Raw genomic sequence first — 13164 nt, 5'->3', positions numbered from 1 at the left:
GTATTCTCAGATAAGGTACAGTGTTAGTCTGGAACTCAATTAGGTCTACATTCAAGGACCCTTCAAACCAGAGGAAAACAGTAATGGAAGATCTATCAGAGTATTTATGCAGTAATAAGACAGGTGTTCTACCCCAACTACATGATGGCACATGTCATAGATGGTCATGGGTGGTGAGGATAGAGCTGTAAGGCTCTACTGCAGCAGTGGGGATCCTGAGGGCTGGATACACAAAGAACTCCCAATTTAATCTTCCTGCTATATTCTATCAAAAGCCACACTATTAAGAGAGATGTGAGGGGCGCCTGGGTGGCGCAGTCGGTTAAGCATGCGACTTCAGCCAGGTCACAATCTCGCGGTCCGTGAGTTCGAGCCCCGCGTCGGGCTCTGGGCTGATGGCTCAGAGCCTGGAGCCTGTTTCTGATTCTGTGTCTCCCTCTCTCTCTGCCCCTCCCCTGTTCATGCTCTGTCTCTCTCTGTCCCAAAAATAAAATAAACGTTGAAAAAAAAATTAAAAAAAAAAAAAGAGAGATGTGAATCCTAATTCAACACCTCCTCCAAAGCTTAAGAAAATTAAAAATCCCTTTCCCTTAAGTCCTCTAGTGTTCTGCCAGCTTTTCGATCATCTCTAGTTCAAGACTGACAATCTTTGACCCCACAGAGTTGTGAACCCAGGCGTGGCTGTTTGTAGCATCTTCCCTCCGTTATGCTAAGAAGCTGCTCTAGGTGGAAGAGTGAATGGTACTTCCCTGTAAGAATTCCATCTACAACGGTTGGTTCTTGATCTGGGAGGGGTTCCTTGGGCACACACTTCCCAGCTCTTGCCTCACAAAAAAAGGTATCAAAAGGCACTCATAGTCTCCATTTTAATTTTTCCAACTGATGCTTTTTATTGTCAAGAATGATGTCGCCTGGGGGCGCCTGGGTGGCGCAGTCGGTTAAGCGTCCGACTTCAGCCAGGTCACGATCTCGCGGTCCGTGGGTTCGAGCCCCGCGTCGGGCTCTGGGCTGATGGCTCAGAGCCTGGAGCCTGTTTCCGATTCTGTGTCTCCCTCTCTCTCTGCCCCTCCCCCATTCATGCTCTGTCTCTCTCTGTCCCAAAAATAAATAAAAAAACGTTGAAAAAAAAAAAATTTTTAAGAATGATGTCGCCTGGCTGGATTCCATATTCCAGGCAACTGTGTTCCCAGAAAGTGCCCCCAATCTGAATACCAACTTCGCCAATGTTAACAGAAGGGCATTTCCTCTTGTTGATCTGAAGGTGTCAACACTGCCCTGTGATAGTGATTCTAAATTGTCTCCTAAAGACAGCACATAATCTGATATTTTTACCTATACTTTTCCAGTTTGTATCTTTTGATTAGAAAGCTTAATATACTTTATATACCATAAAATACATTTTATGTATCATTTTATGTACAATAAAATATATTAAGCTCTTAATTTTTCTATTGTCTTCTTTAGTGTTCGATATTTCTAATATACCATTCCCTTGTTTCCCCTTTACATTTTTTATTTACTTAATGGTTTCCCAGTAATTACAATTAAAACCTTACTTAAAGCAATCTAGTTTGCTAGCTTTAATTTCAATAGGAAACAGAAACTTTACCCCAATATATTTCCATTTGCTCCCCTCTCCTTTGTGCTATAATTGTCATACAATTTGTATCTTTACACATTTTAAGCCCCTTCAGTTTTATAATTAATGCTTTACGTAGTTTTCTTTTAAATCAGACAGAAGAACTACAAACAAAAATACATATTGTCATTTGTATTTACCTATGTAGTTACCTTTACCAGTGTCTGTATTTTTGCGTATGGATTGAAGTTACTATCTAGTGTGCCTTTACTTCGGCCTGTATTTTTTTTGTAGGGCAGGTATTCTCTCAATTTTTGTGTATGTAACAATGTCTTAATGTTATAATGTCTTAATAACACCTTCATTTTTGCTAGATATAAAATTTTGGTTGAGAGGGTTCTCTTCTAACACTTTGAATATGTCATCCAAATGAATTCTAGCCTCTATTTTTTTTAAGGTTATTTGTTTTGAGTGAGAGAGAGAGAGAGTGCACATGTGTGCACACACAAGAGTGGGGCAGGGGCAGACAGAGAGGGAGAGAGAGAGAATCCCAAGCAGGCTCCACACTGTCAGCGCAGAGTCTGATGTGGGGCTCAAACCCACGAACCATGATCATGACCTGAGCTGAAATCAAGAGTGGGAGGTTTAACTGACTGAGCCACCCAGGCAGCCTTAGCCTCTGTTATTTCTGATGAAAAATCAGCTGTTACTCTTATTGAGGATACCTTGTACTCAATTAGTCATTTCTCTTGCTACTTTCAAGATTCCCACTTTAGCTTAGCTTTTTTTTTTTTTTTTTTTTTTTTTTTTTTTTTTTTTTCCTTTGGGGGAGTTTATTTCCCGGTCAGAAAAGGAGAAGCAGGTTCAGGCTCCTGGGCGTTCTAGGCCCCGTCCTGACGGGGAGGGGGGTGGGGCACGGGGAAGGTAGGGGAGGGGAGGCACAGGGGAGGGCTCCGACTGTGCGCGCTTGGTCCCACGGTTGTCCTGGCTGGGTGTGGGGAGGGCCTGCCGGGGACGGTGGCACCGAGCCTGGGGGCAGAGGTGGCAGGCCAGGGGGCCCAGAGGACGGCACGTATGGAGGCAATAAATACTGACGGGCCAGGCACGCGACCCCGGGCCGGCAGGCCCGGGTGGGACACATAAGGCTCGGCTGCTGGCTCTGTCCGGCGAGGGCTGTCTGCTGGGGCCGTGGGCTCCAGCGCCGCCCACCGGGACAAAGAAGGCAGAGGCGTGAGGACACCCGGCCTCCCGGATGGGAACGGAGGCAACTTCAGTTTTGGCAATTTCGCTTTCCCAGAGCCCCTGGAGCCAGCCCCACAGCCCTGGCCGGGGGAGGGGGCCGGCTAGGCCCTGGCGGGCAGGGGAGCAGCAGCACATCCCACACACTTCCCGGGGCCACGGGGATCGCAGATGGGGCGGGGACCGGGGAGACCACATGCTCATGCAGACACGGGGGGGGGGGGTGGTTAGAGGTTAGTGACGGCCCCCACAGCACACGTTCCACATGTTAAGGCATCATGGTTAGACGGTTACTGACAGCGATGGATGAACTGACCGGGGACAGGTGAAAGCAGGAGGGTGGCCGGCCCCCAAGAGGCCTCCAATCATGCACCCCACCCCACCCCACCCCACCCCCGAAGAACAGGATTCAGGGCAACTGCCAAGGCCACGAGGTTCCCTTGGAAAAGCCGGGGCCTCAAGTCGGGTTAGGACGGGTGGGAGGGAACCTGAAGGGGTATGGAAAGGGAGGTGGAGGCCTGAGGTGCAGGCTCCCTCCCCTCTCTACCCCCCCAGCGCAGGCAGAAGCAGCAAGGCAAGGCCGCCGAGGAGGTGGAGGCCGGGGGCCCGCGGGCGGGTGGGGGGAGGGGGGGCAGGCCTGTCAGCACTTTGGTAGGGGGTTGGGATGGGGTGGGGGCGGTGGGGGTGGGGCACGTCAGACAGGTCCGTCCGTCCGTCTGTCCGAAGGCCCGCCCCCCGGGGCTCAGTCCTTCCAGTCCTTCTTGATGGTGAGGCTCCACTCCCACGACAGGTGGTCGGTCTTGTCGTCGTCTGTGAAGCGGGACTTGATGTTGTAGCTGCCTCGAGCCAGCATGCCCTTGGGCGCCTCCTCCATGGGCGTCAGAAACTCGTACTCCTCTGCCCGGGCCCGTAGCTCCCCACCATGTAGTCGGTCTTGTCAATCTTGACGCCTTTCCTGTACGTGTGCTGGATGTACTTCATGCCGGACACGATCTCCCGGTTCACTCGGAAAGAAATTTTTATCCGGTACTCCACGCCCTCCTTCAGCACAAAGGACTGCTTCTTGAAGCTCTCCAGATCACCTGTCAGGTCCAGCTCCAGGGGGCCGGGGGCTGTGCTACACACCAGGGTCAGGCGGGTCACAACAACATTGGGGACGTTGGGGTCAGCAGACACAGCTACACGGCCCAACAGGGCCTCCTTGTACTTGCGCAGACTCTCATCATCCTTGTCCAGCTCCTGGATCTCCTGGATACTCTTCTGGGCGGGGGGCTTATAGTTGACCGAGTGCTCGTCCTCCTCATTCTCGGCTGCAATCTGTGCTAGCTGCTCAGCTGTGGGCTCCTGCTCGGCCATGCTCACTTACTCTAACTGGGTCTGGCACACCGGAGGCTCGACCGCGCCGCTCTCACGCTCCCTCCCGCACGGAATCTAGCTTAGCTTTTAATAGCTTATGGTATGTTTGGTGGTAGATCTCTTCAAGTTTATCTTACTTGGAGTTTTCTAAACTTGAATATGCAGATTCATAATTTTCATGAAATTTGGAAAATTTTCAGCCATTTCTTTAAATATTCTTTCCATCTCTCTCCCTCTTTTCTGGGACTCCCATTGTGCTGTTGGTATCCTTGAAGGTGGTCCCAAGCCTCGGTCTTTTTTTTTTTTTTTTTTTTGGTGTCTCAGTTTTTTTTTATTTTTTATCTTTTCAATATATGAAGTTTATTGTCAAATTGGTTTCCCTACAACACCCAATGCTCATCCCAAAAGGTGCCCTCCTCAATACCCATCACCCACCCTCCCCTCCCTCCCACCCCCCATCAACCCTCAGTTTGTTCTCAGTTTTTAACAGTCTCTTATGCTTTGGCTCTCTTCCACTCCAACCTCTTTTTTTTTTCCTTCCCCTCCCCCATGGGTTTCTGTTAAGTTTCTCAGAATCCACATAAGAATGAAACCATATGGTATCTGTCTTTCTGTGTATGGCTTATTTCACTTAGCATAACACTCTCCAGTTCCATCCATGTTGCTACAAAGGGCCATATTTCATTCTTTCTCATTGCCACGTAGTATTCCATTGTGTATATAAACCACCATTTCTTTATCCATTCATCAGTTGATGGACATTTAGGCTCTTTCCATAATTTGGCTATTGTTGAGAGTGCTGCTATAAACATTGGGGTACAAGTGCCCCTATGCATCAGTACTCCTGTATTCCTTGGGTAAATTCCTAGCAGTGCTATTGAAGCCTCAGTCTTTTCAGTTTTCTTCTTTTTCTTTCTGTTCCTCATTCAAGATAATCCCAACTGACTCATCTTTAAATTCACTGATCTTTTGTCAATCCAAATGTGCTCTTGAGCTTCTCTAATGAATTTTTCATACCAGTTATTATACTTATCAGCTCCCTAATTTCTATTTGATTCTTTCTTATAATTTCTCTTTATTGATATTATTTGGGGAGATATTATTCTCATACCTTCAATTCTTTATATATGGTTTCCTATAGTTCTTTGAACATATTTATAATAGATGATCTAAACTCTTTGTGTACTAAGTTCAACATCCAGGCTTGCTTTGGACATTGTTTCTTGATTGCTTATTCTTTCTTGCACACAGACCATTCTTTCCTGTTTCTTTGCATCGCTCACTTTTGTTGTTTTCAAAACTGGACATTTTAAATATAGCAATTTCCAACTGTGGAATCAGATTTTTTCCCCTCTCAACCCAGAGTTTATTGTCACTACCAGTTTTTATTAACAATGATGATGATGTTTACTTAGTGACTTTCCTGGGCTAATTCTATGAAATGTGTACTCTTTTCATGTTGAGCTTTGTTTAGTGGTCAGTTAATAATTGGACAGACATTTCCTTAAAATGCCTGAAACCAGTAAACCTCTGAACCTTTGCTTAGAGGCTGTATTTTAGAGCACATTTTCAACACCCTGGAAGTTTACAACTCTGCCTTAGCCTTCACATCCTGTTTTCCAGAACCTCAAGATCAGCCAGTGTGAAAGATCAAAGTCTTTGCAGGACATACACACAGCTTTGAACATGTCCACAGCCTTTAGAAATCCAGGAATTCATTACAGTTTTTCAAAGCAGCCTATTAACATCATTCCCAGATTTTCCTATTAAACTGTTTTCCCTCAACAGGTGTTGAGGTGTTACCACCTCAGGCAGCTGTGATGTTCAACAAATGCCATGACTTTTTTTTCAACATATGCCCTGGGAAAAGAGTTTTTCCACTGAGCAAACTCTGACTCAGGTCAATAAAGACAAGCCCTGTGCATGGGGCTTTCCCAGAGAGCTGCCATATAGGTCAAATAGTGACAATTCCTGGCAATGGTGCTTTTTGAGAATATTGGTTATTAAGCCATTGGTTTTCATAGCTAACATGACTGTAAGGCTGCTGGTTTATGAGGCTACTGCAGAGCTGGGGGCAGGGGCATGGGAACAGGACAAGTTAAAACATGACAAAGCTTGCAATTCTTACCAAGATTCAGCTGTTTCTCCTTGAATAAATGTTCTTCAAATTGATGCAAGTCCTTGGTTAATTCCCAGAGTTCTGAAAAAGTTGATTTTGACAATATTCTGCCAGTGTTCTTATTGCTTTTATGGAGGATATTTTCAGAAGTCCTTACTCTGACCAATCCAGAACTGCTTCCACATGTAGTTTTAATAACAGAAGATATGTTATACCAACAACTAAGAAATGATAAAGCATGTCACTTGCTGAGTTAACAGATGTTGACATTTAAATACACCCTGAAATGACTTAGCATTGATACTATGAAATGAACCAGAAGCTTCCCATAAATTTCTTTTCAGAAAAAGTTCATATTCTTAATTCTCTCCTTTTCAGTACCTTGATCTAATACAGGACATGTTATTTGCCTCAATTACTTTAGTGAAATGTGCCATCCTTGACTCTTTCCTCACATCCATTATTTCCCTGCCCAAATCATCCTGATTAGCTACTTTATTCTAACATAAACTGGACTGTGCAATTCAGCTGCTCACAAGTTTCTAATAGTTTCATCTCTTATAGAACTCACAATCCTCTATGATCTATGTGCAAAATACTTTTCCAAGCCCATTCTCAGCTCCCCCATTAATGTCCTATACTCCAGCCAAATTCTTGCCTTTTCCCAAATCTACTCTTTGAGCTCTTTTAATTCCCTTGGCCTGAAATACCATCTCCATTTACAAACAAGTGAAATTCCATTGTTCCTCTAAAATGGTTCAAATGTCTATTCCTCAACCTTATCATTCTTCTCTTGCCTTTCTTTCTTGTAGTGACATAGATTATTGCTTTTCTTATAGCTCATTATACTGCATCATTCTCAAACTGCCCACAGGACAGTGAACATATCTACTTGCCTTTGCATTGCCGTTAAACATATATACACATATTTCAAGAAACATATGTAGCATTTGGGGTGCCTGGGTAGCTCAGTTGATTAGGCGTCTGACTTCAGCTCAGGTCATGACCTCGCGGTTTGGGAGTTTGAGCCCCGCGTCAGGCTCTGTGCTGACAGTTCAGAGCCTGGATCCTGCTTCAGATTCTGTGTCTCCTTTCTCTATCTGCCCCTCCCCTATTCTGCCTCTCTCAAAAATGAATAAACTTTTAAAAAAATTTTTTTAAATAAACATGTGGCATTAAAGAGATACTTAAGAATTTGTCTCTTTTCATCACACATCATTATTTGCCATTTTAAAACAATAAATAAAAATAAATACTACCTTAGTATGCCACAAAATCTGATTGGCACCCCAGTTTCACAAGAGAAAAGTTGCTAGGCATTATGTGGAAAAAAAAGGATCTCACCAATTTTGGCATACACTGGGTTAAATAAAACTAAACAGTTTCTTTTCTAGACATTTTAGAAATGTTACCATCTAATGTGTATAATCAATCTCCAATTTAGCATTCATTATTTTCCAAACAACTAATCACAGAACTCTTTTTGTGCTGAACATCCCAAGGGACTAGTGTTCAGCAAAACACATTTGGAAAATGCCGGTCTAATTCTTTAAACACTGAGTATAAACAAAGTGATCTATTCTTTGTTCTTTTTAATTATCCAAGTTTACTTTAAACCTAACTACTGCATCATTATAACTGAATCAGCTAAAACTAAGCTCTACTATAAAACAAGAAACCCAAAAAGTAGCAATGGCTTGAACGTGTGGCAATGGTTCTCTTTACTGTGGATTAGAATATGACTTAAAGTGCTTGTTAAAACACAGATTTTCAGGCTCTACCCCTGGATTCTCATTTAGTAAGTCTAGAATGGAGCCAAGAATCTGCATTTCTAGTAAGTTCTCAGGTGATGCTGAAGCTGCTAGTACAGGGACCACACTTTGACGTAAGGATTTATTCTCTCAAGTAATATGAAAGGTTGAGGCTGGTACAGAAGTTCCAGAATATTAAGGACATTAGCCCCTTCTAACTTGCTACTCCATCACTCCAGTCAGGGTTTCATCCTGACTTTCATCAAAGTCACTTCATGATCCAAGGAGGCTGCCTAAATTCTAACCACCATGTTCACTTCTAAGCAATAAAAAAGGGGTAAAGGCAAAAGAGCACATCTCCCAGCTAAGTCAGCTCCTTTTAAGGAGCCTTATTTGCAAGAACTTATGCAAAAGACCTCAACTAATGGTTAGGAAATGGTAAATGTAGTCTTTTAGGCAAACACATTACCATCCCAAATGAAACTGGGACCTATTATTAACAAAGAAAGGAAGGCTGGGTTTTAAATAGGCAACTAGATACTCTACCATACTACTTTAGTCCATATACACTTCAATCACCAAGTTCAACTGGTCTGCCTTCTAATTATTTCATAAATTTGTCCCATGAGTTTCAGCACTATCTCTATTTCTCTAGACCTTGTTTTCATCATTTCTCACCTACTTTATTTTAACAGCCTTCTAACCAGTCTCCCTACCTCCTATCCTGGTAGTAAGCAGAAGACGGATTTTGAAGAAGGTAAAGCTATTTAAAATTCTTCAACGACTCCACATTTTCTATAAAATGATTAGGTCTGAGTATTTTACTATTTTTACAAAGCCTTCACCCACCTACTATAGGACTATTCCCTGCCTATACTATTAAACACAACAAACTGTATCTCCCTTCAGTGCTTTTATAATGTTTTCTCTGCCAATTAAGATACTTTTGCCCCTCCTTCAACTTTATTACTCATTCTTTAACATTTCACTAAGGTACTACCTCTTCCAGAATGCCTTCCATGACATCCCTCTTCCACAGTGTAAGTATCCCTCCTGTGCATTCCCATAAAGCTCTGTACAGAGCTATCACTGGATATTCCACATTGTATTATGAAGATTCATTTGTATCTCTGACTTTCTCAATAGACTGTGTGCTTTATAAGTGTACAATGTTTTAATCACCTTTATATCTCCAGAACTGAGTACAAAACCAATTATCATTTGTTGAATGTATCACCTTTCACCATTAGCTGGCTCATATAACTGAAAATCTGCATATGATTTGTCCAAAAATCTAATAACTTTTCTACTGTAAGTATCATAGTCTAATTATGCAATTTCAAAAAGTAACCACAGACAAAAAATCCTTCCATAACAACTCCAGTTAAATGAAATTTCAAAGTATACAATTTTTTGTATAGCCAAACATCTTTTATTTTTCACAACTGAATACTAGACACAACCTAACTAGCTCCAGAACACTTCCAGATTTTTTCTGTTTATTTAAACAGTTTTAAAAGGAACATCTGCAACAACAAAAAAATACTAATCTATCAATCAAAGTTGGCTTCACCATTTCTTGTCTTTTCCTTATATTTATTCAAGTTCTCCGTCTTTAATTCTTCTTCCTCTTTATATTGGGTATATTCAGTATCTTTTTCTGGGTTTGGAGGTGATTTCCCCTTTGGTGCCAAGAAACATTCAGCATTCCAAACCTGTTCAGCAGTCACTGAACTTCTACAATAGATCAAGCTATAGAGGAGGGATTTGACATTATCATCCTGCAAGGAAAAAGACAGGTTACAAAACAAAAGTAAAATCAAAACAAAAAGACAAACCTCTATAAGGAAGGAGGATCCAATTCAAAAATACTTTTAATCAATAACACAAAGCTAAAATCAATTTTTCTTATTTAGATTTTTTACGATTTCTATAAAATTCAATTAATTTTTATTGGAAAGGAATTATTATTCCTATAATAAAACAATGGCATTGAATTACAAGGAAAAACTGTAATAGGAAAGAGAATCACAGCTGAAATACCTCAAAAACAAGTGAAATTCCAAAAAAGAGTATTTTAAGATTATTCCTTTTCCCTTTTTTTAGGGCACTGGTCAGAGTTTGACACTATGAAATTATTACACTGAAGCTCTGTCTGGAAGGGTAATCTCCTTTACTGATCAACTGTCTCTGGTTTCAGTTTTGAGGTTATCACCTCTAGGAACTCTTCAACCACCACTACCATTGTCATCATTCTCATTTTTTTTTCAATTTTTATATCATCATCATCATGGGAGCCAGAATTTATTAGGTATCACTATTTCAAAGTTATTTGTATTATCAATTTAAACAACACTATAAAACTGCTCTTCCATTATTTCCGCCTGACAAAGCATCTGGGTATGTCTTTTTTTCCTCTCTATGATGACTCCTAACAGAACATATTTCACACTGAATAAAAATCACCTATTTATTGCTACTGTCCTCATTAGACTCTAAGATCCTCAAGATCAGAAATTTTAGTATATCACTTCATCCCCAACACATCCCCTAGCACAGTGGTAGGGATATAGCAGATATTCAGTAAACACCTGCTAAATTTATGATTGACAATGCCCACATTGCACTCTACACAATGTTTTTTAAAATATTTAAAGACAGAACCTTCAACAGATATAAACAACTAAAAATTACAAAATCTAAATGAGAAAAAATTAGCACATGCTTGTGAAAACCACAAAAGTAGATTTAAAATAAGTAGAAAATCATATCAGGATTTTGGAAAAAGACTCTCATCACAAATGTGTCAATTTTCCCTAAGTTAATTTATAAACCTTACACGATTCTAAAAAAAATAATCATTTTTTTTGGAACTAGATTTAGTTAACTGTAAAGATCTTTTAGAAAAACAATAAGCAAAAAGTGACATGAAAGCTCTAATAAAAAATAGCAATGAGGAAGAAATTAGCCCTCCCAAGTATTAAAAGGTAAAAATCTGTTAATTAAAAGAATATAACACTGAAATATGAAAAAAACAAACCAATGAAACAAATTAGAAAAACTAAACTCCAGCACAAATGAAATTTTAGTATGCAAAACAATGGCATTTGAAGGGAGGATATAACTTTTTAATAAAAGGCACTGGGACAAAGGGATACCCCATGGAAAAAGATCAGATCTATTCCTCACACCAAAGGATAATTCCAAATGTATCAAAAATCTAAATGTAAAAAATAAAATTATATAAGTACTGGGAAAAAACTACTCAACTCCCAAAAGTAATGACAAACAAAAAATTCTTCCTTAAGCTTTTCCCTCTCATAGATTACTAAATTTCACTAAATCTTAAAACACAATTAAAGAACAAATACAAAAATCATCTCTCTAAAACTCAAACTTAGGGGCACCTGAGTAGCTCAGTCAGTTAAGCATCCAACTTCAGCTCAGGTCATGATCTCATGGTTTGGTTCATGAATTTGAGCCCCGTATCCGTCTCTCTGCTGTAAGCACAGAGCCCTCTTCAGATCCTCTGTCCCCCCTCTCTTTGCCCTTCCTCTGCTGGTTCTCTCTCTCCCTCTCAAAACTAAAATAAAATAGGGGCGCCTGGGTGGCACAGTCAGTTAAGCGTCTGACTTCCGCCAGGTCATGATCTCGCGGTCTGTGAGTTCGAGCCCCGTGTCAGGCTCTGGGCTGATGGCTCAGAGCCTGGAGCCTGTTTCCGATTCTGTGTCTCCCTCTCTCTCTGCCCCTCCCCCGTTCATGCTCTGTCTCTCTCTGTCCCAAAAATAAATAAACGTTGAAAAAAAAAATTTTTTTTAAGAAAATAAAATAAATAAATAAATAAATGTTTTAAAAAATCAAAACCAAAATTAACTATGTATCTGATGATATAATCATATAGAAAATAATTCAAGTAACTTTAAGACATGTATTTTGACTTTACGATCTTAGTGGGATAAAATTCTAATGAGATTTATCCTAAGAACAAATAGAATAACCTACCAAGAAATGTTAAAAACTATATTCAAGAACCTTAAGTATTTCTAATAATATCATTGTTATTACTAAACTATTACATTTGTTGTAGAATAAAGCTATTATGTAACTGCTAATATCATAAATATTAAGATAATTAGTGTAAAAGGAAGAGGAGATTTAAATTTAAGTAAAATGTCTATAATCTTGAATTTGACTTGGAAAAACTTATACAATGTATTCATTTTTACTTTTCTTTTTTTAAAAAAAAATTTTTTTTGATGTTTATTTACTGGTGGGGAGGACAGAAGTGGATGAGACAGAGGATCCAAAGCAGGCTCTGGGCTGTCAGAGCCCAATGTGGGGCTCGAACTCACAAACTATGAGATCATGACCTGAAGCCAAAGTCAGACACTCAACCGAGTCAGGCGCCCCTCATTTTTATTTTTCTAAAAAAAAATATGCACTGCCTTTTGAAAAGATCCAATAACACTGAGCAACCTTTAAACCCATATCTTTGCCTCCAAATTTCCAACTAAAAGGATTCAGGATTCCTTGGAAAATTGACCGATCCAGTTATTAGATAAGGATTGTAGAAGATAATTAGGTACACAGTATCATGCAAAAATCAATTTATAAAAGACAGATCTGTGACAAAAGTCACAGGATGCATCTTAAATAACATTCTCCAAAAAATGGGACAACGTGAGCAAAATATTGACTTAAAATTAAATGAGACACATGAAACTATGTTTAAATCTATTACGATTTTAAAATATTTAAAACAAAATTTTGAAATCTGACTGATGTCTTCTGGAGGCTACAAAGACACCAACTCACTATTGTTAAAATTTCTTTCCCTGAAATTACTGAATGAAGTAAAATTTAGGGTAACCCAATATCTGGTGAGACAAAATTTATTTTTACAGAAGGATTCCAATTAATAAACACAGATGCAGTAACAGAACTGAAAAATCACCATTCTTCAATAAAACAAAATATCTATACTACAATCATCAATGCTAAAACTATTAGGCAGTAAATGGAAAAATTAATTAATGCATGGATTAGGCTGAACCCATTGATAACTCTTACTGTGACACCTGACACCTTATGACACCCCTCATATGATACAACAGATGTGG

The 13164-nt window shown here is 40.2% G+C and overlaps 2 protein-coding genes across 3 annotated transcripts in view; both read right to left on the bottom strand.

Annotated features, from left to right (window-relative positions):
* Positions 1 to 3462: 3462 nt before the first annotated feature.
* Positions 3463 to 4243, bottom strand: LOC124524504 (rho GDP-dissociation inhibitor 1-like). Its single transcript, XM_047096807.1, is given in 2 exon segments — positions 3463 to 3721; positions 3724 to 4243. Coding segments are annotated over 2 exon segments (612 nt in total). The 5' UTR covers positions 4175 to 4243; the 3' UTR covers positions 3463 to 3560.
* Positions 4244 to 9517: 5274 nt separating this feature from the next.
* STK31 (serine/threonine kinase 31) overlaps positions 9518 to 13164 on the bottom strand; it is an 88147-nt gene continuing 84500 nt past the window's right edge. For both annotated transcript variants that reach the window (XM_047097157.1, XM_047097158.1), the window contains one exon: positions 9518 to 9825. In XM_047097157.1, coding sequence (XP_046953113.1) covers positions 9598 to 9825 — 228 coding nt within the window. In that variant the 3' untranslated portion in view covers positions 9518 to 9597. The remainder of the gene's footprint in view (positions 9826 to 13164) is intronic.

The sequence above is a fragment of the Lynx rufus genome, unplaced genomic scaffold (genome assembly GCF_022079265.1).
Source record: "Lynx rufus isolate CCGP_SWC_20201006 ecotype Redwood Valley unplaced genomic scaffold, mLynRuf1.p SCAF_4, whole genome shotgun sequence".
NCBI lineage: Eukaryota > Metazoa > Chordata > Mammalia > Carnivora > Felidae > Lynx > Lynx rufus.
The sequence above is the reverse complement of the archived record's forward strand: the minus strand, read 5'-3'. Positions and strand labels throughout refer to the sequence as shown.